Source organism: Cucumis sativus, chromosome 1 (assembly GCF_000004075.3).
Source record: "Cucumis sativus cultivar 9930 chromosome 1, Cucumber_9930_V3, whole genome shotgun sequence".
Classification (NCBI taxonomy): domain Eukaryota; kingdom Viridiplantae; phylum Streptophyta; class Magnoliopsida; order Cucurbitales; family Cucurbitaceae; genus Cucumis; species Cucumis sativus.
In genome coordinates this window covers 26,045,508-26,071,995 of record NC_026655.2, presented here as the reverse complement: position 1 = coordinate 26,071,995, position 26,488 = coordinate 26,045,508, and the positions used below count along the sequence as shown (strand labels likewise).

At 30.6% G+C, this 26,488-nt stretch overlaps 7 protein-coding genes and 1 non-coding gene across 8 annotated transcripts; 6 read left to right on the top strand and 2 right to left on the bottom strand.

The window, feature by feature from the left end:
• The first annotated feature begins 22 nt into the window (after nucleotides 1–22).
• Nucleotides 23–1,060, top strand: LOC116404392 (glucan endo-1,3-beta-glucosidase-like). The gene has a single exon (XM_031886758.1). The coding sequence runs from the start codon at nucleotides 23–25 to the stop codon at nucleotides 1,058–1,060; it is 1,038 nt and encodes a 345-aa protein (XP_031742618.1).
• A 2,038-nt stretch (nucleotides 1,061–3,098) lies between these two features.
• Nucleotides 3,099–3,806, top strand: LOC116404390 (glucan endo-1,3-beta-glucosidase-like). The gene has a single exon (XM_031886753.1). It carries the CDS (start codon nucleotides 3,099–3,101, stop codon nucleotides 3,804–3,806), a length of 708 nt encoding a protein of 235 aa, XP_031742613.1.
• A 2,367-nt stretch (nucleotides 3,807–6,173) lies between these two features.
• On the top strand, nucleotides 6,174–7,211 carry LOC116404388 (glucan endo-1,3-beta-glucosidase-like). The gene has a single exon (XM_031886751.1). The coding sequence runs from the start codon at nucleotides 6,174–6,176 to the stop codon at nucleotides 7,209–7,211; it is 1,038 nt and encodes a 345-aa protein (XP_031742611.1).
• A 2,034-nt stretch (nucleotides 7,212–9,245) lies between these two features.
• Nucleotides 9,246–9,953, top strand: LOC116404387 (glucan endo-1,3-beta-glucosidase-like). Its single transcript, XM_031886744.1, has one exon. The coding sequence runs from the start codon at nucleotides 9,246–9,248 to the stop codon at nucleotides 9,951–9,953; it is 708 nt and encodes a 235-aa protein (XP_031742604.1).
• A 3,216-nt stretch (nucleotides 9,954–13,169) lies between these two features.
• On the top strand, nucleotides 13,170–14,168 carry LOC101207507 (glucan endo-1,3-beta-glucosidase). The gene has a single exon (XM_004144067.3). The coding sequence runs from the start codon at nucleotides 13,170–13,172 to the stop codon at nucleotides 14,166–14,168; it is 999 nt and encodes a 332-aa protein (XP_004144115.3).
• A 2,802-nt stretch (nucleotides 14,169–16,970) lies between these two features.
• LOC101209699 (probable glucan endo-1,3-beta-glucosidase BG4) lies at nucleotides 16,971–18,459 on the top strand. Its single transcript, XM_004144076.3, has 2 exons — nucleotides 16,971–17,446; nucleotides 17,706–18,459. The coding sequence occupies exons 1-2, from the start codon at nucleotides 16,980–16,982 to the stop codon at nucleotides 18,292–18,294; spliced, it is 1,056 nt and encodes a 351-aa protein (XP_004144124.2). The 5' UTR covers nucleotides 16,971–16,979; the 3' UTR covers nucleotides 18,295–18,459.
• A 131-nt stretch (nucleotides 18,460–18,590) lies between these two features.
• On the bottom strand, nucleotides 18,591–23,555 carry LOC101207593 (12-oxophytodienoate reductase 3). Its single transcript, XM_004143979.3, has 5 exons — nucleotides 23,224–23,555; nucleotides 22,967–23,107; nucleotides 20,528–20,658; nucleotides 20,120–20,302; nucleotides 18,591–19,482 (listed from the first exon to the last, which is right to left on the bottom strand). The coding sequence occupies exons 1-5, from the start codon at nucleotides 23,301–23,303 to the stop codon at nucleotides 18,821–18,823; spliced, it is 1,197 nt and encodes a 398-aa protein (XP_004144027.1). The 5' UTR covers nucleotides 23,304–23,555; the 3' UTR covers nucleotides 18,591–18,820.
• Nucleotides 23,556–24,146: 591 nt separating this feature from the next.
• On the bottom strand, nucleotides 24,147–24,230 carry TRNAL-CAA. Its single transcript has one exon. It is a non-coding gene; the product is annotated as a tRNA-Leu (tRNA).
• Between the last annotated feature and the right edge of the window lie 2,258 nt (nucleotides 24,231–26,488).

The window sequence follows — 26,488 nt, the reverse complement described above, 5'->3', positions numbered from 1 at the left end:
ATCATTTTATTTGGAAAAAAAAATGGCAAAGCATAATTTCCATGCGATTGCCCTATTGTTCATGGTAGCAATGTCATCTATTGTTGTGAGAGGAAACAACATTCTTGTCGGTGCATATTATGGATCTGAGGGTAACAACCTCCCACCACCATGGAAGGTGGTGCAACTCTGTGAAAAATACAACATTCGTCGCATTCGATTCAATGAACCAAATCTCGATATTCTCGAACAGTTTCGTGGCACAAATATCGAAGTCTCTTTTAGCGTACCGGGCGAGTTGATATCAAACCAGGCGACCAATCACACGGCGGTGGAGGAGTGGTTTGTCAAGTACGTCGTACCATTCATCGGCGAGTTCACCATCAACTACATCGTTGTTGGTGACAAGGTCATACCGGGACTGGACGACAACATATTGCCTGTCATGAGATCCCTTCAAGATCTCCTCAACAGTCGTTACCTCGGACAAGTGAAAATCACCACGATGGTTGGCTTAACCGCTTTGGGGGTTCAAAGCCCTCCATCTAGTGGCGCTTTTGACCCAAACGTTCTTGAGAACATGAAAGGAATCCTTAAGTTCTTATGGGGACAAGGCTCGCCTTTGATGCTTAGCTTATATCCCTATGATGCATATGCTTACACGGGATACACAAATAATATAAGTTTGGGTTATGCAACATTCACTTCCCAAACAGAACAAAACCCCCCGATACGAACTGACGGGGACTTAAGTTATAACAACATCTTTGATGAAATGGTGGATGCCTTTCATGCCGCAATCGATAAGGCATGTGTTGGAGATGTCGCCATTGCAATTGGGGAAACCGGGTGGCCGACCAACGGGAATTATGGTGCAGGCCCATCGCTTGCACTTACGTACAATTTGAATTTTAAGAATCATATTACCTCTGGGAAGGGGACACCAATGAAGCCAAATATTTATATTGAAGGATTTATCAGAAGTTTATTCAATGAGAATGAAAAGCCAGAAGGGGAGTCACAATTTTATGGCATGTTCCATGTTGATTCCACACCTATTTATCCGTCGGTGTTTGATTGATATAAAATTGAACATATTGATTTGTATTTGAAATAATTCAAAAAGTGTTGATTCTATTTTTTTTTTTTTATTGAAAATTCAATATAATCTAAATCGATTCTAATAACTCTTCGTTATGTTTTTTTTTAAAAAAAATATTATAGTACACACATATTCATTTATAATTTTTTTTTTAAAAAAAGACCTAGAGCTATTTATTTCTTTTACAATTATAACTTTTTTTTCTTTTACAATTAAGGCCACATAAGCACTAATTTTACTTATAATTTTCTTATTTTGTCATTCATATTTTGAAAAAGAAAAAAAATAAGAGTCTTTACAAAAATAAAACAAAGTGACAAAATATTTACATGATATAGAACAATTTCAAAAACGGAAAAAACCCACAGGCCCACGAAGAAAAATTCCAAAAAAGTCCCGGGATTAGTTGGTATTTAGTGCGTAATACATTTGAGAAACGATCGTTTGGCTATTCTTCTTTATACGATCGTTTAGATTTGATCATTTATATTTTGGTAGAGAAATCTAAACGATTTTTTTGGTACGCGATCGTTTAAATTGACACACGTTTAATTTAATCGTTTAAATTTGTTCGTTTAAATCTTGGTAGCCAAATCTAAACGATTTTTTTTTTCAAGAATTTTTTGTATGCAATCATTTTGATTTGACACACTATCGTATACATTTGGCACAAAGTATTTGATCGTTAAATTAGGGTAGACAAATCTCAACGATTTTTTTCAAGATTTTTTTGGTACGCGATCGTTTAGATTTGACTATTTTGGTACACAATCATTTTACACATTTGGCAATCGAATATACCAACGATTTTTTTCACGATCTTTTATATTTAGCACACGATCTTGAACTAAATAACAGTTTGAAAAAACTATTAAAGATTAAAATTACCGAAGAAAGGAAAAACGATGGAAAGGAAAAGAACAAAAAAAAATACAGAAAGAGAGAAAAAGACGATGGGTAGGAAAAGAAAAGTTGCAGAAGAAAGAAGATGAAAAGGACGAAGGGAAAATGGAAATAATTTTTTTAAAAAAGTTACAGAAGAAGAGAAAAAGACATACAAAAAATATTGCATAAGAGGAAAAGAAAAAAGATCAAAGAAGAGAAGAGAAGAAAGACGATGATAAGGAAGGACAAAGCTGAAACTTATTTAAAAAATAGTAAACTCCATGCGTTTTAATTTGTGACACGGAGTGTAACTATTTTTCAGTTTATTCTATTTATCAAAATTAACAAGATAAAAAGTACTTGATTTTTTTTTTAAATTTTGACTTAAGATGTAGTTGTGTTTTTAAGAAGGTAAAAAATGCTTTTACCCATTTGTGAAAAAAAAACAACCAAATATATTATATTTTGTTTAAAAATCGAATAAAACGAAATATGGTCTTCAAATGAGATGTCATCTCGTAACTATTTTGTTTTTTGTTTTTGAAAATGAAAGTTTATTTCCTCTCAGTTTCTTAGTTCCTATCTTACTTAAGAACCAAAAGATGTTCTTAAATGATAAATAAAAAATCAATTTAAACCCGAACTTTTGGAGTTTTATCTATATTTAAACCGTAAAATAATAATTGTATTAATTTGAGGTTCAAATTAATATTTATATCAAATTAGTCCATAAACTTTCATATTTGTATCAATCCAAATCTTTAGCTTTTACAATTGTATCAATTTAAACCCTCCAATTATAATAGAGAAGAATAAGAATAACCAGAAAAATCGAAAAAAAAAAAAAAAAGAAAAGAAAAGAAAAACTCTAGAATTTAGAGTTTAAATTGATACAGTTTGAAAATTGATATAAATCCAAACTTTGAGTTCAAAATGATATTTTCTAAAAATAAAAAACGAATTATTTTTCGTCGTAAATTCACAACACATTGTGTCATATACGTGCAACAAATTAAACTGTATTTATCTAAATTTTTTGGCCTACAAGGTTACAAACAAACAAGCCTTCGTAATCTATTATATATAGAAACTGGACGTTCAAATCAATCAATCATTTTATTTGGAAAAAAAAATGGCAAAGCATAATTTCCATGCGATTGCCCTATTGTTCATGGTAGCAATGTCATCTATTGTTGTGAGAGGAAACAACATTCTTGTCGGTGCATATTATGGATCTGAGGGTAACAACCTCCCACCACCATGGAAGGTGGTGCAACTCTGTGAAAAATACAACATTCGTCGCATTCGATTCAATGAACCAAATCTCGATATTCTCGAACAGTTTCGTGGCACAAATATCGAAGTCTCTTTTAGCGTACCGGGCGAGTTGATATCAAACCAGGCGACCAATCACACGGCGGTGGAGGAGTGGTTTGTCAAGTACGTCGTACCATTCATCGGCGAGTTCACCATCAACTACATCGTTGTTGGTGACAAGGTCATACCGGGACTGGACGACAACATATTGCCTGTCATGAGATCCCTTCAAGATCTCCTCAACAGTCGTTACCTCGGACAAGTGAAAATCACCACGATGGTTGGCTTAACCGCTTTGGGGGTTCAAAGCCCTCCATCTAGTGGCGCTTTTGACCCAAACGTTCTTGAGAACATGAAAGGAATCCTTAAGTTCTTATGGGGACAAGGCTCGCCTTTGATGCTTAGCTTATATCCCTATGATGCATATGCTTACACGGGATACACAAATAATATAAGTTTGGGTTATGCAACATTCACTTCCCAAACAGAACAAAACCCCCGATACGAACTGACGGGGACTTAAGTTATAACAACATCTTTGATGAAATGGTGGATGCCTTTCATGCCGCAATCGATAAGGCATGTGTTGGAGATGTCGCCATTGCAATTGGGGAAACCGGGTGGCCGACCAACGGGAATTATGGTGCAGGCCCATCGCTTGCACTTACGTACAATTTGAATTTTAAGAATCATATTACCTCTGGGAAGGGGACACCAATGAAGCCAAATATTTATATTGAAGGATTTATCAGAAGTTTATTCAATGAGAATGAAAAGCCAGAAGGGGAGTCACAATTTTATGGCATGTTCCATGTTGATTCCACACCTATTTATCCGTCGGTGTTTGATTGATATAAAATTGAACATATTGATTTGTATTTTTGAAATAATTCAAAAAGTGTTGATTCTATTTTTTTTTTTTATTGAAAATTCAATATAATCTAAATCGATTCTAATAACTCTTCGTTATGTTTTTTTTTAAAAAAAATATTATAGTACACACATATTCATTTATAATTTTTTTTTTAAAAAAGACCTAGAGCTATTTATTTCTTTTACAATTATAACTTTTTTTTCTTTTACAATTAAGGCCACATAAGCACTAATTTTACTTATAATTTTCTTATTTTGTCATTCATATTTTGAAAAAGAAAAAAAATAAGAGTCTTTACAAAAATAAAACAAAGTGACAAAATATTTACATGATATAGAACAATTTCAAAAACGGAAAAAACCCACAGGCCCACGAAGAAAAATTCCAAAAAAGTCCCGGGATTAGTTGGTATTTAGTGCGTAATACATTTGAGAAACGATCGTTTGGCTATTCTTCTTTATACGATCGTTTAGATTTGATCATTTATATTTTGGTAGAGAAATCTAAACGATTTTTTTGGTACGCGATCGTTTAAATTGACACACGTTTAATTTAATCGTTTAAATTTGTTCGTTTAAATCTTGGTAGCCAAATCTAAACGATTTTTTTTTTCAAGAATTTTTTGTATGCAATCATTTTGATTTGACACACTATCGTATACATTTGGCACAAAGTATTTGATCGTTAAATTAGGGTAGACAAATCTCAACGATTTTTTTCAAGATTTTTTTGGTACGCGATCGTTTAGATTTGACTATTTTGGTACACAATCATTTTACACATTTGGCAATCGAATATACCAACGATTTTTTTCACGATCTTTTATATTTAGCACACGATCTTGAACTAAATAACAGTTTGAAAAAACTATTAAAGATTAAAATTACCGAAGAAAGGAAAAACGATGGAAAGGAAAAGAACAAAAAAAAATACAGAAAGAGAGAAAAAGACGATGGGTAGGAAAAGAAAAGTTGCAGAAGAAAGAAGATGAAAAGGACGAAGGGAAAATGGAAATAATTTTTTTAAAAAAGTTACAGAAGAAGAGAAAAAGACATACAAAAAATATTGCATAAGAGGAAAAGAAAAAAGATCAAAGAAGAGAAGAGAAGAAAGACGATGATAAGGAAGGACAAAGCTGAAACTTATTTAAAAAATAGTAAACTCCATGCGTTTTAATTTGTGACACGGAGTGTAACTATTTTTCAGTTTATTCTATTTATCAAAATTAACAAGATAAAAAGTACTTGATTTTTTTTTTAAATTTTGACTTAAGATGTAGTTGTGTTTTTAAGAAGGTAAAAAATGCTTTTACCCATTTGTGAAAAAAAAACAACCAAATATATTATATTTTGTTTAAAAATCGAATAAAACGAAATATGGTCTTCAAATGAGATGTCATCTCGTAACTATTTTGTTTTTTGTTTTTGAAAATGAAAGTTTATTTCCTCTCAGTTTCTTAGTTCCTATCTTACTTAAGAACCAAAAGATGTTCTTAAATGATAAATAAAAAATCAATTTAAACCCGAACTTTTGGAGTTTTATCTATATTTAAACCGTAAAATAATAATTGTATTAATTTGAGGTTCAAATTAATATTTATATCAAATTAGTCCATAAACTTTCATATTTGTATCAATCCAAATCTTTAGCTTTTACAATTGTATCAATTTAAACCCTCCAATTATAATAGAGAAGAATAAGAATAACCAGAAAAATCGAAAAAAAAAAAAAAAAGAAAAGAAAAGAAAAACTCTAGAATTTAGAGTTTAAATTGATACAGTTTGAAAATTGATATAAATCCAAACTTTGAGTTCAAAATGATATTTTCTAAAAATAAAAAACGAATTATTTTTCGTCGTAAATTCACAACACATTGTGTCATATACGTGCAACAAATTAAACTGTATTTATCTAAATTTTTTGGCCTACAAGGTTACAAACAAACAAGCCTTCGTAATCTATTATATATAGAAACTGGACGTTCAAATCAATCAATCATTTTATTTGGAAAAAAAAATGGCAAAGCATAATTTCCATGCGATTGCCCTATTGTTCATGGTAGCAATGTCATCTATTGTTGTGAGAGGAAACAACATTCTTGTCGGTGCATATTATGGATCTGAGGGTAACAACCTCCCACCACCATGGAAGGTGGTGCAACTCTGTGAAAAATACAACATTCGTCGCATTCGATTCAATGAACCAAATCTCGATATTCTCGAACAGTTTCGTGGCACAAATATCGAAGTCTCTTTTAGCGTACCGGGCGAGTTGATATCAAACCAGGCGACCAATCACACGGCGGTGGAGGAGTGGTTTGTCAAGTACGTCGTACCATTCATCGGCGAGTTCACCATCAACTACATCGTTGTTGGTGACAAGGTCATACCGGGACTGGACGACAACATATTGCCTGTCATGAGATCCCTTCAAGATCTCCTCAACAGTCGTTACCTCGGACAAGTGAAAATCACCACGATGGTTGGCTTAACCGCTTTGGGGGTTCAAAGCCCTCCATCTAGTGGCGCTTTTGACCCAAACGTTCTTGAGAACATGAAAGGAATCCTTAAGTTCTTATGGGGACAAGGCTCGCCTTTGATGCTTAGCTTATATCCCTATGATGCATATGCTTACACGGGATACACAAATAATATAAGTTTGGGTTATGCAACATTCACTTCCCAAACAGAACAAAACCCCCCGATACGAACTGACGGGGACTTAAGTTATAACAACATCTTTGATGAAATGGTGGATGCCTTTCATGCCGCAATCGATAAGGCATGTGTTGGAGATGTCGCCATTGCAATTGGGGAAACCGGGTGGCCGACCAACGGGAATTATGGTGCAGGCCCATCGCTTGCACTTACGTACAATTTGAATTTTAAGAATCATATTACCTCTGGGAAGGGGACACCAATGAAGCCAAATATTTATATTGAAGGATTTATCAGAAGTTTATTCAATGAGAATGAAAAGCCAGAAGGGGAGTCACAATTTTATGGCATGTTCCATGTTGATTCCACACCTATTTATCCGTCGGTGTTTGATTGATATAAAATTGAACATATTGATTTGTATTTGAAAATAATTCAAAAAGTGTTGATTCTATTTTTTTTTTTTATTGAAAATTCAATATAATCTAAATCGATTCTAATAACTCTTCGTTATGTTTTTTTTTAAAAAAAATATTATAGTACACACATATTCATTTATAATTTTTTTTTAAAAAAGACCTAGAGCTATTTATTTCTTTTACAATTATAACTTTTTTTTCTTTTACAATTAAGGCCACATAAGCACTAATTTTACTTATAATTTTCTTATTTTGTCATTCATATTTTGAAAAAGAAAAAAAATAAGAGTCTTTACAAAAATAAAACAAAGTGACAAAATATTTACATGATATAGAACAATTTCAAAAACGGAAAAAACCCACAGGCCCACGAAGAAAAATTCCAAAAAAGTCCCGGGATTAGTTGGTATTTAGTGCGTAATACATTTGAGAAACGATCGTTTGGCTTCTCTTCTTTATACGATCGTTTAGATTTGATCATTTATATTTTGGTAGAGAAATCTAAACGATTTTTTTGGTACGCGATCGTTTAAATTGACACACGTTTAATTTAAATCGTTTAAATTTGTTCGTTTAAATCTTGGTAGCCAAATCTAAACGATTTTTTTTTTCAAGAATTTTTTGTATGCAATCATTTTGATTTGACACACTATCGTATACATTTGGCACAAAGTATTTGATCGTTAAATTAGGGTAGACAAATCTCAACGATTTTTTTCAAGATTTTTTTGGTACGCGATCGTTTAGATTTGACTATTTTGGTACACAATCATTTTACACATTTGGCAATCGAATATACCAACGATTTTTTTCACGATCTTTTATATTTAGCACACGATCTTGAACTAAATAACAGTTTGAAAAAACTATTAAAGATTAAAATTACCGAAGAAAGGAAAAACGATGGAAAGGAAAAGAACAAAAAAAATACAGAAAGAGAGAAAAAGACGATGGGTAGGAAAAGAAAAGTTGCAGAAGAAAGAAGATGAAAAGGACGAAGGGAAAATGGAAATAATTTTTTTAAAAAAGTTACAGAAGAAGAGAAAAAGACATACAAAAAATATTGCATAAGAGGAAAAGAAAAAAGATCAAAGAAGAGAAGAGAAGAAAGACGATGATAAGGAAGGACAAAGCTGAAACTTATTTAAAAAATAGTAAACTCCATGCGTTTTAATTTGTGACACGGAGTGTAACTATTTTTCAGTTTATTCTATTTATCAAAATTAACAAGATAAAAAGTACTTGATTTTTTTTTTAAATTTTGACTTAAGATGTAGTTGTGTTTTTAAGAAGGTAAAAAATGCTTTTACCCATTTGTGAAAAAAAAACAACCAAATATATTATATTTTGTTTAAAAATCGAATAAAACGAAATATGGTCTTCAAATGAGATGTCATCTCGTAACTATTTTGTTTTTTGTTTTTGAAAATGAAAGTTTATTTCCTCTCAGTTTCTTAGTTCCTATCTTACTTAAGAACCAAAAGATGTTCTTAAATGATAAATAAAAAATCAATTTAAACCCGAACTTTTGGAGTTTTATCTATATTTAAACCGTAAAATAATAATTGTATTAATTTGAGGTTCAAATTAATATTTATATCAAATTAGTCCATAAACTTTCATATTTGTATCAATCCAAATCTTTAGCTTTTACAATTGTATCAATTTAAACCCTCCAATTATAATAGAGAAGAATAAGAATAACCAGAAAAATCGAAAAAAAAAAAAAAGAAAAGAAAAGAAAAACTCTAGAATTTAGAGTTTAAATTGATACAGTTTGAAAATTGATATAAATCCAAACTTTGAGTTCAAAATGATATTTTCTAAAAATAAAAAACGAATTATTTTTCGTCGTAAATTCACAACACATTGTGTCATATACGTGCAACAAATTAAACTGTATTTATCTAAATTTTTTGGCCTACAAGGTTACAAACAAACAAGCCTTCGTAATCTATTATATATAGAAACTGGACGTTCAAATCAATCAATCATTTTATTTGGAAAAAAAAATGGCAAAGCATAATTTCCATGCGATTGCCCTATTGTTCATGGTAGCAATGTCATCTATTGTTGTGAGAGGAAACAACATTCTTGTCGGTGCATATTATGGATCTGAGGGTAACAACCTCCCACCACCATGGAAGGTGGTGCAACTCTGTGAAAAATACAACATTCGTCGCATTCGATTCAATGAACCAAATCTCGATATTCTCGAACAGTTTCGTGGCACAAATATCGAAGTCTCTTTTAGCGTACCGGGCGAGTTGATATCAAACCAGGCGACCAATCACACGGCGGTGGAGGAGTGGTTTGTCAAGTACGTCGTACCATTCATCGGCGAGTTCACCATCAACTACATCGTTGTTGGTGACAAGGTCATACCGGGACTGGACGACAACATATTGCCTGTCATGAGATCCCTTCAAGATCTCCTCAACAGTCGTTACCTCGGACAAGTGAAAATCACCACGATGGTTGGCTTAACCGCTTTGGGGGTTCAAAGCCCTCCATCTAGTGGCGCTTTTGACCCAAACGTTCTTGAGAACATGAAAGGAATCCTTAAGTTCTTATGGGGACAAGGCTCGCCTTTGATGCTTAGCTTATATCCCTATGATGCATATGCTTACACGGGATACACAAATAATATAAGTTTGGGTTATGCAACATTCACTTCCCAAACAGAACAAAACCCCCGATACGAACTGACGGGGACTTAAGTTATAACAACATCTTTGATGAAATGGTGGATGCCTTTCATGCCGCAATCGATAAGGCATGTGTTGGAGATGTCGCCATTGCAATTGGGGAAACCGGGTGGCCGACCAACGGGAATTATGGTGCAGGCCCCATCGCTTGCACTTACGTACAATTTGAATTTTAAGAATCATATTACCTCTGGGAAGGGGACACCAATGAAGCCAAATATTTATATTGAAGGATTTATCAGAAGTTTATTCAATGAGAATGAAAAGCCAGAAGGGGAGTCACAATTTTATGGCATGTTCCATGTTGATTCCACACCTATTTATCCGTCGGTGTTTGATTGATATAAAATTGAACATATTGATTTGTATTTGAAATAATCCAAAAAGTATTGATTCTATTTTTTTTATTAAAAATTCAATACAATCTAAATCGATTCTAATAACCGTTGAATATGTATTTTTTTTAACTATTATAGTACACACATATTCCCTTAGAAAAATTATATATAAAAAAAAAAGACCTACTATTATATGGATCGTGTATGATTTTTATTTCGAAAAGTGTATGTTCACATTAATACAATAATGGTGTGTATTGAAAAGTGTGTTCACTTACATACAATTCAAACCTAAAATCTTCAAACGAATTGATCTTAACGTGTTCTAGCATTTTTGTTAACTTAAAGTGTTGTTTTGTATGCATTTTTCGAGCTGAAGTTATATTTTTTTTGTAGCTTGATGAATACCATGAGTTCATTTAGTCATCTTGCTACTAAATTCTTTATTCGATTGTTGGTGCATGTTAATTTGATGAAGAGTAAACTGCTTCTTAATTGAACTTTAATTTCGATGTAAATGATTTTAATACTAGAACACTTAGGCTAGATTGGAATTTGTTTAGGCTAGATTGGAATTTGTTTATCGATAGGATAGACTATGTTGCATAAATTTTAATGTTTTGTTTGAAAGAGAAATTAAGTTTTTTTTTTTTTTTTTTGAAAAGAATGGCATTTGATTATTAATGTCGTGTACATTATTTTTATTATTATTGATATATTGAAGTTGTATATTCTCATGCAAATAAAGTCCTTATGGTATACACAACAATACAATAATGGTGTATAGTATCATTACTTTTTTTTAATCCCAAGAGAAAGAACAAGTGATTAGAAAATTTTTATCATCATTATTAATTACTATTTATTACTATTATTATTATTATTTATAATAATAATAACTAATAATGAAAATGATAAAATTTTCTTATTATCTGATTTTTTTTAAAAAAAATTCAAAAATAGCAAATTTTACAAAATATTTACAAAATTTTATTATTGATAGACATTGATATACTATAACGAAAGAAGATATTAGTGATAGAATCCAAAATTTTGCTATAGCTTGTAATATTTTAATTTATTTTGCTATTTTTAAAAAATACTTCTTTTTCTATTCTTTTCTTTTTTTGTTACTTTTATTTTTTCTTTCCTTTTCTTCCTTCTTTCCTTGTTTTGATTACTCTTATTTTGTTTCTTTTTGGTTTCTTCTTTTTAACCTATTCCCTTCACGCTTTATCCTTTAAAAAACTCTAACAACATATTTAGAAATATACGAGAGTCTGTTATTTTTAAATTCTTGGAGTGAAAAGACCAGTTTTTGAGAGTGTGAGGTCGATCTCCAATACTTTTTTTTTAAAAGAATAAAATCTACAATGGAATCTATAAATTTCTCACTTATTTCTACATTTTTGAGGTGAGAAGTCAATATCTTTGGAGTCCGAGATTTGATAGTAAGAAGAAATAAATCTAATTAATGTTTTAAAAATAAAATCTTTATTCAAAGACTAGCATATGATAAATTTTGAGAAATGGTAATAATTTATCATTCTCTTAAGGTGAAGAATTTTTTCTCAATACATTCTAATTAATATAATGCATTCCACTTATCGTTACTTCAAATATTGGAGTGACGAGCAACAAAATAAAACATATAAAAAAAAACCTTTTTTTTCTGAATGAATTTTATTCAAGACATTAAATGTGGCCTTACAGGATATTAAACATTTTTCCTGTACACAAATGACTCCTGAACTAAATTATATTTTTTTTCTCACATATCATTTTTAATTTTATTTTAAATTATTTACTTTATTTTGGTGTCTAATCACAATGAAAAAAAGATTGGTTACAGCTACGTTTTTCATTTTTAAAATTAACCATTTTTTAAAGACGTCAACCCGCTTCGTGTTGTCTCAAGTACGTGGCAACAATACATTTTAAATATATATATTTTTAGATTTTTAAAAATATATTATATTATGACTCAATCAACTCTATGAAAAATTACTTCAATTCAAATTAACAAACACATGAATTATTGCTGGCTAAAGAATATAATTGATGGTAAGTTTTAAAAATATTCAACCAAAAAAGGAAGTATTATTGATTAATTGTTTTTAAATACATAAAAGGACATAAGTGACTAAGAAACAAAATAGAACGTTTTAAATAAATAAAAATTATTATTATCCATTGGAATACAAACAAATTTCTTTTTTTAGAAATCCTAATATAGTCAAAATCAATCCCATTTTCACACAAAAATACCACAATTATTTTATTGAAAACATATGTTTAATTATAGTTATTGTTGTTATTATAGTAGAGAAAAAGGGAGGGCTGGAATTAGTTAAAGATGTTGTTAAATGATAAATAAAAAATCAATTTAAACCCGAACTTTAGAGTTTTATCTATTTAAATTTTAAAATATAATTGTATCAATTTGAAACTCAAATTAATACTTATATCAAACTAATTCATAAACTTTCATATTTGATCCAAATCTTTAACTTTTATAATTGTATCAATTTAAACCCTCTAATTGTAATGGAGAATAACAAGAACCAAACACAAAATCTAAAATTTAGAGTTTGAATTGATAAAATCGTTAGTACAATTTGTAAATTGTTATAAATCCAAACTTTGAGTTGAAATTGATATTTGCTTTAAAAAAACAAAATATTTTTCGATGTAAATTCACGCCGCATTTTGTCATATACGTGCAACAAATTAAACTACATTTATCTAAATTTTTTAGCCTACAAGGTTACAAACAATACAAGATTTTGTAATCTATTATATATAGATAGTGGAAGTTCAAAACAATCAAATCATCACATTTGGAAAAAAAATGGCAAGGCATAATTCCCATGTGATTTCCCTATTATTCATGGCAGCCATATCATCCATTGTCGTTAGAGGAAACGACATTCTTATCGGTGCATTTTATGGATCTGAGAGTAACGACCTCCCACCACCATGGAAGGTGGTGCAACTCTGCCAAAAATACAACATTCGTCGCATTCGATTCAATGAACCAAATTTTGATATTCTCGAACAGTTTCGTGGCACAGGTATCGAAGTCTCTTTTAGCGTACCGGGCGAGTTGATATCAAACCAGGCGACCAATCACACGGCGGTGGAGGAGTGGTTTGTCAAGTACGTCGTACCATTCATCGGCGAGTTCACCATCAACTACATCGTTGTTGGTGACAAGGTCATACCGGGACTGGACGACAACATATTGCCTGTCATGAGATCCCTTCAAGATCTCCTCAATAGTCGTTACCTCGGACAAGTAAAAATCACCACGATGGTTGGCTTAACCGCTTTGGGGGTTCAAAGCCCTCCATCTAGTGGCGCTTTTGACCCAAACGTTCTTGAGAACATGAAAGGAATCCTTAAGTTCTTATGGGGACAAGGCTCGCCTTTGATGCTTAGCTTATATCCCTATGATGCATATGCTTACACGGGATACACTAATAATATAAGTTTGGGTTATGCCACATTCACTTCCCAAACAGAACAAAACCCCCCGATACGAACTGACGGGGACTTAAGTTATAACAACATCTTTGATGAGATGGTGGATGCCTTTTATGCTGCAATCGATAAGGCAAATGTTGGAGATGTTGCCATTGCAATTGGGGAAACCGGATGGCCGACCGAGGGGAATTATGGTGCAGGCCCATCGCTTGCACTTACGTACAATTTGAATTTTAAGAATCATATTACCTCTGGAAAGGGGACACCAATGATGCCAAATATTTATATTGAAGGATTCATCAGAAGTTTATTCAACGAGAATGAAAAGCCAGAAGGGGAATCACAATTTTATGGCATGTTCCATATTGATTTCACACCTATTTATCCATGTGTGTTTAATTGATATAAAATTGAACATATTGATTTATATTTGGAATAATCCAAAAAGTATTGACTCAATCTTTTTTTAATTGAAAAATCCAATATAATCTAAATTGATTCAAACTCTTCATTATGTTTTTATTTTTTAAAACTATTATAGTTGTGTTTATAAAAATTATATGGAGCTATTCATTTATAAAAATTTAAAAAAAAAAAAAAAACATACTATTATATCTATTTATTTCTTTTACAATTATAACTTTTTTTTCTTTTACAATTAAGGCCACATAACCACTAATATTACTTATAATTTTCTTGTTTTGTCATTCATATTCTGAAGAAAAAAAAACATAAGAGTCTTTTTAAAGACAAAACAAAGTGACAAAATACTTACATATGGAAAAAACCCACCGATCCAAAAAGAAAATTTTCAAGAAAGCCTCGGGATTAATTGGTATTTAGTGCGTAATATATTTGAGAAACGATCGTTTGACTATTTTTCTTTATACGATCATTTAGATTTGATAATTTATATTTTGGTAGATAAATCTAGACGGTTTTTTTTTTGAACGTGATCGTTTAGATTGACACGCATTTAATTTAATTGTTTAAATTTTGGTAGCCAAATTTAAACGATTTTTTTAAAAAAGATTTTTTTGTATGTGATCATTTAGATTTGACACACTATCATTTACATTTGGCACAAAATATTTGATCGTTTAAATTATGCTAGACAAATCTCAACGATTTTTTTCAAGATTTTTTTGGTATGCGATCGTTTAGATTTGACTATTTTTGTACCTAATCGTTTACACATTTGACAATCCAATATACCAACGATTTTTTTCATGATCTTTTATATTTAGCACACGATCTTAAACTAAATAACAGTTTTAAAAAATATGAAAAATTAAAATTACCGAAGAAAGGAAAAACGATGGAAAGGAAAAGAACAAAAAAAATTACAGAAAAAGAGAAAAAGGCGATGGGTAGGAAAAGAAAAATTGCAGAAGAAAGAATATGAAAAGGACGAATGGAAAATGGAAATATTTTTAAAAAAAAGTTACCGAAGAAGAGAAAAAGAAAAAAAAAATATTACATAAGAAGAAAAGAAAAAAGATCACATAAGATGACAGAAGAGAAGAGAAGAAGGACGATGATGAGGAAGGACAAAGCTAAAATTAAAAAATAGTAAATTCCATGCATTTTAATTTGTGACATGAACTCTAAATATTTTTTGTGTTTATTCTATTTATGTAAATTAACCCAAAAAAATACATGATTTTCTTTTTAAATATTGACTTAAGATGTAGTTGTGTTTTTAAGAAAGTAAAAAATATTTTTACCCATTTTTGAAAAAAAAAACAACCAAATATATTATATTTTGTTTAAAAATTGAATAAAACAAAATAATTACTAAATGAGGCCTCGTCTCGTAACTATTTTGTTTTTAGTTTTTTTTAAAAGGAAGGTTTATTTCCTCACTTTCTTAGTTCATATCTTACTTAAGTACCAAAAGTTAAAACAATATATATATAAAACTTTTTAAAAACATCAGTGAGAAGAAAAACAAAGCAAGAAATTTGAACATGGTTAACTTAACTTTGAAATAATTGTTTTAAAAACTCAATTATTACCCAACGAGACTTCATCTACATGAATTTAATTTAAAATTGATAGTCAATACATATTCAAATACAAAAGAAGTTTCTTTGTTAATCACTAGATCTTCCAAATTTCCATAAGAACAATAAATTACTAGGTTAAACGTTATTATTACTTTATGGCCGATGAGGTTTAAAATATCGTTGTTGTCGACATAAATGATGAAGTCTTAATTTTGTATTAAAAAAGTATCATCTCGATAGATATTTCTAGATAAAAAGTTAAAAAAAATATTTGAATTAGTAAATGAACGTATTTTATATTAAACAAGCTAATTAATATGTTTATTATTTATATAATCGCATTATGTACGTCATTTTGTGGTTTATTTTGTTATGTTAGGTGTATTTCTGTTTGATATAATGAAAATGTTGATTCACTTATTATATCAATGTTGAACTAAGTGAAACGTGAAAATATCGATTGAAATATTAGGAATGTCAATGATTTACTTTTTAATGAATCATTCAAAGATAATTCAATGGCACTAAAAATAAGCATGTTTTGTTCGCCATCTCATTCTGAATTTCATCCTTCTGCCACTGAAAGTCTTGGTAGCTTTGACCCTACGACCGGTGTTTTGTATTTTGTTTTTGAAAATTATTCTTAGTTTTTTGTAATTTCTTTCTCATGGTTTTTATATTTTCTATATAAATATTTGAATTCTTAATCAATTTTCAACAAAAAAAAAAAAAAAAAAAAGAAGACAAGGCTTTAAAACTACTTCTCCTAGTTTTCAAATTTTGGCTTTCATTTTGAAAACACTTCTAAAATTAAACCATCAAAAGAAAAAATCAATGTTAATTATAAGTTGATCATTTTTTTTCAAAAACTAATATATCATATAAACATTACTTTCTATTGTTCTTTTTTTACTTGCTTTCTACTCATGCTTTAGAAATCAAACTAAGTTTTGATAGCTAAGAAATATAATTTTTAAAAAGTAGTTTTGAATTTGACTTTGAAATCAAGTTAGAATTTAACCATTGAAATGAGTGGTCTTCAAAGGTCCTATTTTTAAACAAACAAAGTTCATTCCTATTTTTAAAACGAGAGAAACATGGAGAGATTGACATTTTTGTTTCCCTTTTGTGCAACATTAATTTTAAAAACCTCTTCTTGTGTTGTTTCTTTGAAAATTTTCTTCAAGAGATTCTTTGAAAAAAAAATGGCCAAAGTTGTCCAAATTGTGTTCTTAATGGCTTCGATATTAATGGCCGCTACCGTCGTCGGAGCATACGATATTCTTCTCGGCGCCTACTACGGTCTTGTTGGCGACAACTTGCCTCCACCATGGAAGGTGGTGCAACTCTGTGAACAATACAACATTCGTCGGGTCCGACTAGATGTACCAGACGTGGATGTTTTGACTGCATTTCGTGGTGGGGCTATTGATGTCTCTTTTGGTATACCAAATAACATGCTAACAGATCTGGCCAATAATAAAGGTCTTGTAGAAGAGTGGTTTAATACCTACGTTAAAACCTTTGTTGATGATTTCAGAATCAATTACATCATTGTTGGGGACAAGGCCATCCCTAGCCATGCCAATTTCATATTGCCAATCATGATGTCCCTTCAAGATCTCCTCAATGCAAACTATCTTGGACAAGTGAAGCTCACTACATTGGTTGGGTATGGTTTAAACTAACATTATAAATTTAAAAGGGTTAAGTCAATATGGATCTTAAATCACCAACTAACCCAAAAATTATGAAGTGGGGGTTGAGGTATTAATTAAATCAAATTCATGGCCAAACAAGAGAAGTTCATCCCTTAAATGAGAGAACTCTTCAAGATCCAGAATCAAAATTATACCAAAAGCTTTCCTAGTGAAATTAAAGCAAATTTCATATTGTATCATTGAGGCTAATTTTACTGGTATGGTTGACAGGTACAATGCAGCATTGGTCTCTAAAGACCCGCCATCCAGCGGCACATTCGATCCAACCGTACGTGAGAGCATGAGAGGCATCCTCAAATTCTTAGCAGAAGAAGGCTCAGCTTTGATGGTTAGCGTATTCCCCCATCAAAAGTATGAGTTCAATGGCGGTATAAGTTTGAACTACGCGATATTTAACGAGACAAATCCAGTAGTTCAAGACGAAGGGTTGGAATATTACAACTTGTTCGATGCAATGGTGGATGCATTTTATGCAGCTATCGAAAAAGAAATGGTTGGAGAAGTGAATATTGTAGTTGGAGAAACTGGGTGGCCAACTTGCGGAGACATATCTGGAACACAGGCCATTGCCAAGGAGTACAACAACAAATTTAAGAGTCATATTTCCTCTGGCAACGGAACACCAAGAAAGCCAAATGTTTATCTTGAAGGTTTCATACAAAGTATATTCAACGAAGATAAAAAACCTGAAGGAGATTCACAATGCTATGGGATGTTTGATGTCAACATGAAACCTATTTATCCATTGTTTAGTACTGCAACAGCAGAGAATATGTTCATGTCAGGAAAGAAAAATTAGTTCAAAATCAAACAATTATACATTGTTTATAAAATTCATCATTCTTTGATTGAAAGTCATATTAATCATTCTTTAATCCCAAAATTAGCAATGTGAGAACTTAGTTAAGTTTAAGTTTCTCTGCTAAATGAATTTTCAATGTTTTTTTTCTTTTTTTCATTTAAGTTTCATCCATTAAAAAAATACATATGTTCTTTTGATTCATTAAATACTCATAAAATATTCTTTTTAATAATTAAGAAGAATTGAAAGTTTGCACTGAAATTTATTTTACACCAAATGTAAAGAACTTCAACTTCAAGTGACCAAACACGACGTCTTATATTAATCTTTTATCCATTAATGTAGCTAGCCACACTTCCGTACATGATATGTCCATTCACTTGTGACATTAAAATAGAGTACTATTTTACATAATTAGCAAAACTAATACAAATTATTATGACTATATATGCAATTAGGCATTACCCAACAAAATTTAAAAGTTACAATAAGTAATAATAATGTAGTACTCAAAAGATTCCAATCAAAGGCGAGAAAGAGCCCTATTTTTACCACTTGCACTTTCAAGAAATGGGTAATCTGTGTAGCCAACAACAGGATCTTGTGTATAGAAAGTCTTCCTAACATACTTGTTCAATGGTGCATTGAGCTTAAATCTCAAAGCCAAGTCAGGGTTGGCAATGAAAAGCCGACCATACGACACTAAGTCAGCATCTCCATTCTCGATCGCTTCCACTCCTAGTTTCCGAGTGAACCCGCCGCTGCAAATGAATGTTCCTTCATAAGCTCTTCTCAATGTCCTCATAAACTCAGCTTCCTCGTCTTCACTTCCTGGCCTGCCCGACTCGGTTTGGCCATAGGCTGTGTACCTTGGCTGAGTTACATGGAGATAACTCAGCTTCCCACCAACTTGTTGTTGGAGTTCGTTGAGTTGATCCACGACGTGCAGTCCAAGCTTGAGAGGATTGGAATCCATTGCGTCAAGGTGGTCGATGGCAGGAGAAATTCTAACACCAACTCGATATGATCCGATGGCAGAAACCACTGCTTGAACTACCTTCAATAAGAACCGAGACCTGTTCGTGAGAGATCCGCCGAATCCGTCGGTTCTATCATTTATACCATCTTTTAAGAATTGGTCAAGGAGGTAGCCATGGGCTGAATGAATCTCAATCCCATCAAAGCCTATTGTTCATAACATAAACATCAAATTAATAATCAAACTTTATCTCAAGATTGTTAAATTGCACGACTTTTTCTTTCTTGGTAATTTGCAGGTTTCCAACTTGCAGTTTTTTTCTTCCAAAGATTCATTACTCAGTTTTTATTTGATTACTATTTGATTTCTTATTTTCTGTCTATGAAAGTTTTACTTGTTTCTATTATTTTTTGTCTATGAAAATGCTATTTGTTTTGTTCTTACAATTTCTTCACAAGTGGTTTGAATTCATGACCAAATTCTAAAAACAAAAATAGAATTTAAGGTTAATTTGGTATTCATTGTAAACTAAAAGAAAAAGTAGTTTTTCAAAAGTTATTTTTGTTTTGAAAATTTTGACTAAGGGATAAAAATGATTGTAAGAAATTAAGAGAAATATGTTTAATTTTCAATAAAACAAGGCTTTAAAAACTTGTTTTTAATTTCTTAAACTTTGGCTTCAAGTTTGAAAACATCTTATAATTATCACACAAGAACTTGTAGATAACATATATTTCCAAAACACTATTATTTCCTATCATGAGATTCAAAAAAGAATGTTGTGGTATGCAATTAATCCGCATATACGTTAGAGGAGAAAGTAGTGTTTATTAATCTAATTACCTGCTCGAATGGCATTCAATGCAGCCTGTCGATACTGCTCAACCACAGCCTCAATCTCGTAGGTACCAAGTGCCCGTGGGCTTGGATATGTGCCATAAGAGCCATCTGGAAGCAAGATTCTCCACCTCTTCGATATGGGCTTGCTTGTGGATGAAATTGGTGGCATCCCACCAGGTTGATAAACTACACGTTCATTCAGAATCATCAAAATTAGAAAAGATCAGAAAGGAGATTTGATAAGATTGCTGAGAAGTAACAAAAGACTTTAGTTTAGTTAGTGTATCCGTGTCCAACTCAAGTTATACAAATAAATGATGGAACTTATATTGACTTCAAAATTTCAGCTTTCTTGTACAAAAATGATATGCAATTGAATATAAACGTGTCCTGTCAAATCATACTTCATACCTTGGTGTGAAGCTCGGCCGACATGCCAGAGTTGACAGAAAATAATGCTGCCTTTGGCATGAACAGCATCCACCACTGGTTTCCATGCTTGCACTTGTTCGTTAGTGTAAATTCCAGGAACATGTGGAAATCTGCAAGTTCAGTTTGTAAGAAAATAATTTCGTAGTAAATGATTTTTATATTACTATTATCCATGGATGTGAGTACATCTCAACTAATTTCACTTAGCTACATTGAACTCATTTCCGAAGTCTTTGTTGACGACTAGATCAATCTCTAGTTGTTAATTTTTGCAAAAGGGATTGTAAAAGATGTTTAAAATAAATTGTTCCAATGCTTGGTTAGCCATCTCATGGAAGTGAGTTTGATTTTAGAATCATCATAACACAAAAATTAACTCCTGAGTTGCATATTGTTTTATAGGCATGGATATTCAATATTTGAAATTTAGAAATCTAGATAAACAATATATATGTTTATATCTACAAGAAAACTAAAAAAGAATTAAACTATTTACAAACCATACAGTAAAAGAAAACGTAAATTAACTATAGAGAATTTGATTAGTTTTGTTTTATTTTATAAATGATTTTAATATTTTGCTATTTTTTAATATACCTCCTTATAAATATATACCAAAAGAAAATATTGAATAAAAAACATTAAAATAGAAATGAATGATACAATTTACAAGTAATTATTTAAATGTAAGAGAAATGGATGTAATCATGAAATAAATCTAAATACTATCAAATAAATAGTTAAATTAATTATTTACTTAACTCATTCAAATAAAAATAATTAATTTTTTTCAAACTTAAAAATGTATTTTCAAATCTAACAAATATATTTTTGCTATATAGATTGTTATATTTTGTATATTGTATAAATATCTATTTTATTAGACTGAAAAAAGAATTTTAAAAATCGTTTTTATTGCCAAGTACCCTTTCCAGATCATTTGTTTTGTTTATATATATATAGAAATGAAAGTGTAAATACAGATCAATAAATTCAAGAGACTATGTTATTACTGTATACATTAATAAATGCTGTAAGGCTCTGATATTAACTATACACAAATGACAATTCACAACTACATTCTGCAGCAAAATAATAATAATAATAATTAATTATTATTCATAACAATTTCTCTTTTTAATGTTTAGGAAAGAAAATGATACACTAAAAAATTATCAAAAATGAATTATCAAAATTTAGCTAATAAGATTACATTGTAATATAAAGTACAGCTCCAAAAATGGTTTTTAAAAATGGAAAGAAATAGCTTGTAGATACAAATTAATAATATTCTAAGTTTATTTTACAAACAATTTTGAATGAAATTTCCATGCTATTTATATCACATTAAAAAAATATGAAAAATCATTGTAAATAATAAAACTAATGAAATATTTGTGAATATAACAAAATTTCATATTTTATCGATGATATGCATAGACAAACTTCTATCAACATCTATCATTTGTATAATTTAAAATTTTACTGTTTTTTAGTTTATTTTTAATATAGATATATCGACAAAAATATTCATATAATGATTCATTAAACAAATACAAAGAAAAAATTATTAGTTTAAAGAATTGACTAAATTATATGTGAAAAGTACCATTAATCTTTTAAAAATGACCTTAAACCTTAAAAAATGGTTCAAAAATAAGTTTTGAATACAAATGGTTATGTTTCAAAAATACCTGAACTAATAAAAAGCTTTATAAATACCTTTAAACTTATAAAAAAATGTTCAAAATAATCTCATTAATCTAATTTCTATGATCCCAAAATGAAAATCAAGATTTTAAGTTGAAGCATGAAATTCTATAAAAAAATCTAACAAAATTTCAAAGTAAAAATCTGTCCTTAAAATATTCTAAACCAATAATTAGTAAAAAATAAAATATATTTAGGTAACTATCAAAAAAAAATCTTTTACAATAATTTTCGTACTAAAAAATAAATAACTTTCCCAATAATTTTCATTCTTACATTTATTTATTAGTTGTTAAAAAAAAACTATTCGACAATGTGAACTCCATAATTTAATAATACATCACTAAATGACATGTAAAATGATATCTTTTTCTATATCAAACCTACTACACAACCCAACGCTACTTTACCGTTGTTTGGAGCCCTATAATGCATTATAATCTATAACGCATGTTTAGATTTTAACGATTTGGACTTGATTTGTAATACCAAATTTATTTCATTACTACAATCTTTAACACAAATCACATTTCCACCGATCTCAACTAAACCTCCGATTTCACACTTCACGATCACATTTCCGTTCCACCTCAGGAATTCCACACCCTAACTCAAGCAATGAACCCCACCACTTTGTTATAATAATAATTACTCCAATAAAAAATGTACCCAAATAGCCCTATGAGGAAACAAAATTTCGAAAATTACCCAGCAGCAGTGGCGGAGATGGAAGTTCCTTCGCTGATCAGAAATCCTCCGTCGGTGGATCTCTGAGAGTAATACTCGCCCAGCGCTGCCCCCGGAATTCCATCCAAAGCTCTACATCTCGTCATCGGCGCCAGAACCACCCTGCAACAAAAACAAATCATTAAAATTAACCCTAACAAAAGAAATCAAACTCCGTTGCGAACTCTACTCTTTATCCTTCGAAATTAGACCAAGATCAGGCCTAAAACAGAACAAACCTGTGAGAGAGATCGAAATTCCCCATCCTGAAGGGAGAGAAAAGTGTAGCGCTTCCATTTGCAGCGGGAGATTCAGGCATTTTCGATGAGTTCCGATGAGTTATTGGCGAGAACAACGAGATTCAAGAGGTTTATAATTGGAGATTTCTCATTTATAGAATGGGGAAAGAAAATATGATGAAGGAATTTGTAAGTGGGGGAATGAAACGCTTGGTGTGATTGGTCGGCGAAGGGGGGGAGGGGATAATGATCGGGTTCATCCGAGAGTAGAGTTAGGCAGCTTTGTGAAAGAGCCATTCAGCGTTGGATGCATCTCGATTGGGAGGGTTGGTGGGTCACCCAGTCAAAAGTTAAGGGTTTTGAATTACGAAGGAATATGGTCTCACGTGTTTATTGCATTTCTTAAATGGACGGCTTGATGGCTTTGCCTTTCCCACACCGTATTTTTAATCCCATGTGTATTTCATTTATTTTTCCATTTTCGAAAGAGAGAGAGAAAAAAAAAAAGTTCATCAATAATTGTTCTTTTCTTTTTAGTTCCTAGAGTTTCTAACTCAAAGGTAATTCAAGTCTTATATGTCTATTTAGTTTGATAATCTTTAAAGGGGTTTGAGAGGCTTCTCGTTGGATTCCTCCTTTTCCCCCCTCCCCCTGCCTTTGCATTGTCCTGTGGTGGAATGGAAGCAGCCAAAAGGAGGATGGGAGCTTTGGGTTAATTTCCTTTTAGCGTAGTCTTGTAGAAGCAGGTGACATCAGATCACATGGTAAGAATAACAAATTCTGTGTGGCTTTTATAAAAGGAAGCTTTTCTTTTTCCTCTTCATCTGATTAATGTGTTGTGTAATGAGCTACTAGTCGGAGTTCGTTCCGTAGTAAAGATCAATTCAGGCATGTAAACTGTTTAATAAAAAAAAAAAAAATATTGTCAGAAGTGGGATTTGAACCCACGCCCTCTCTCGAAGACCAGAACTTGAGTCTGGCGCCTTAGACCACTCGGCCATCCTGACATTACTTGACATTGATCTTTTGTAATTAATCCTATAAAATAGTTTTTAATACATTTCCTTTTACCAGAGATATTATATGCATTTTCTTAAATAATTGTCAAATTACCAAAACTTGAGTCAACAATTTTAATATAAATTAATTAGGCTAAATCATTCATTTTGTTGTACCAAAAATAAGTAAATAAGACTGTGCACTTCACTAGTGTCCGAAATGTCCTAATTGTATCAAAATTTTAATCATTTTAAGTCTCTCTATTGACATATATGTAATCATTTTAAAATTTTAAAATTTTAATATTTCATTCGATGCATAATTTAAAGGTTCGAATTTTGTTAGACTCAAATATTCAATCTTATATAAAGTATTTTTGGAAATCTTTTGAAATGTTAAGAATGCCAAAGACTTATTAAACACAAATGTATATGAGGTTTGAAAAACAAGTTTAAAAGGTCATAAAAAGTATTTTATGTTTAAGTTTTAAAAATAATTATATAATATTTAAAATTAAAAGAAAAAAATAGCTAGAGAATATGATTTTTGAAAGTTATTCTTCTTATTTAAAATGTTGTATAGTTATTTAAAATAACTTTTGAAACTATTTCTAAAAAGTCAAACACTAAAGGTCTGTTTGGATTGAATTAAGAAAAAGATATTTTTTTAATCTTTTCTAAGGTCTGTTTGGATTGAATTAAGAAAAAGATATTTTTTTAATCTTTTCTTTTAAACACTTCTTTTAAAATAAATTTAAACATTTAAACATTTAATGTTTAGTTAGTGTTTTTTATATGTGAATTTCGTTTTTAAAGATTTCTCCAAAATAGATTATTTTATAAATGAATTTTTAAAAAATGCATTATTTTAATTTATCAAACACTACCATTTTTTTCAAAATAGTTTTTTTTGACAAAATTAATCACTTTATAATTTAAACTAAACACACCCTAAAATAATAGTACATTTTGAAAACTTAGATATCAAATGGGTCTATTCTTATAAACATTGCGACTAAAAAAAATTATTTTAAAAACTCAAACACCAAATACACATATTCATCAAAAACTAATAATTAAAAAGGTAGTTTTTTTTTTTTAAATTAATTTTGTTGCTAATCTTTAAGTCAATATATGAAAACAATATTAATAAAAAGAATTGCATGATAAATATTTTACTTATTTCTAAAAACACATTAAATAATGACTCAAATAACCCAAACAAACTTAGCTAGGATCACTGTGAATTAAAACTCCAAAACTATGAGTTGAATGAAAAAAATTACATTCCACCCAACCCGATTCTTCACCTTGATAAAGTTGAAGAAATGATATATACTTGGAAAGATAAGTTGTGAAGGATAATTACAAAAAAAAGAAAAAGAAAAGAATGTGAGAAAGAGAGATGGTGAGTTGGAAAGGAAATGGGAAGAAAATAAAATATAGAGAAAGGGAGGTTGTTTTTAACAAGAAAAGTAATTCTGTTGAAAGCAGAGAGTGGGGTCCTTTTATATTTGTACCCTGAAAAGCTATGCATGTGGGTTGAAGTTGAATAACCTGCCATTCATTCAGATTCAGATACCAACTCTGCACATATACACTCTTCTCTCTATAAGTGCCAAACTTGTAACACAAGCATTGGGTGTTCAATAGAATCAATTTGTAATCTAGTCTAATCAAAATTTATTTCATGTTTGGATTAAGCGTTGAGATGGGGTGTGTTTTGGCTTAAGAAGTTTGGAAGTAGAGAGTTGTAAATTTTACTCCTTGTTTAATTCGAAGAGTTTGGAGGTTCCACTACTGAAAGACGTCATCTTTATACCTTATTAATTTCTTACACAGTGGATCTCAAAGGGTTTACAATTCTCTCCAAACACCCTCGTTCGGTTATTGTAGTTTTCAACTTAATATTTTTTTCCAATGCTTTAATGTTTCACCGTCTCTCCCTTTTCGATCTCGATTCCACATGCATTCCATCAAAATCTAATCTAAATCTACTTTCCTTTCTCTTTTTCACTGTTCCTTCTCTATCATTGCTGTTGAATCTGCTTCTTCTCATATGATCTCAACCATTCACTTCATATGATGATACTTCTATCTTCTTAATCTAAAAATTTTCGATTTTAAGTTTTAAAGGTAAGTTGTTCAAGCTCCTACAACTATAATATTTTGTTTGTTTTGTTGTTTTTATATATTTCATACTGAATAATTGAGTCACACATAAAAGTGTTTAGATGTATTAAATGGTTACATTTACTTTTGACCAA

Coding starts and splice junctions, on each gene's coding strand:
- LOC101209699 (XM_004144076.3), top strand. CDS start 16,980: ATGGCCAAAGTTGTCCAAATTGTGTTCTTAATGGCTTCGATATTAATG. Junction 17,447..17,705: donor AAGCTCACTACATTGGTTGG/GTATGGTTTAAA, acceptor TATGGTTGACAG/GTACAATGCAGCATTGGTCT.
- LOC116404387 (XM_031886744.1), top strand. CDS start 9,246: ATGGCAAAGCATAATTTCCATGCGATTGCCCTATTGTTCATGGTAGCA.
- LOC116404390 (XM_031886753.1), top strand. CDS start 3,099: ATGGCAAAGCATAATTTCCATGCGATTGCCCTATTGTTCATGGTAGCA.
- LOC116404388 (XM_031886751.1), top strand. CDS start 6,174: ATGGCAAAGCATAATTTCCATGCGATTGCCCTATTGTTCATGGTAGCA.
- LOC101207507 (XM_004144067.3), top strand. CDS start 13,170: ATGGCAGCCATATCATCCATTGTCGTTAGAGGAAACGACATTCTTATC.
- LOC116404392 (XM_031886758.1), top strand. CDS start 23: ATGGCAAAGCATAATTTCCATGCGATTGCCCTATTGTTCATGGTAGCA.
- LOC101207593 (XM_004143979.3), bottom strand. CDS start 23,303: ATGCCTGAATCTCCCGCTGCAAATGGAAGCGCTACACTTTTCTCTCCC. Junction 20,303..20,527: donor CGGCCGAGCTTCACACCAAG/GTATGAAGTATG, acceptor ATGAACGTGTAG/TTTATCAACCTGGTGGGATG. Junction 19,483..20,119: donor ATTGAATGCCATTCGAGCAG/GTAATTAGATTA, acceptor TATGAACAATAG/GCTTTGATGGGATTGAGATT.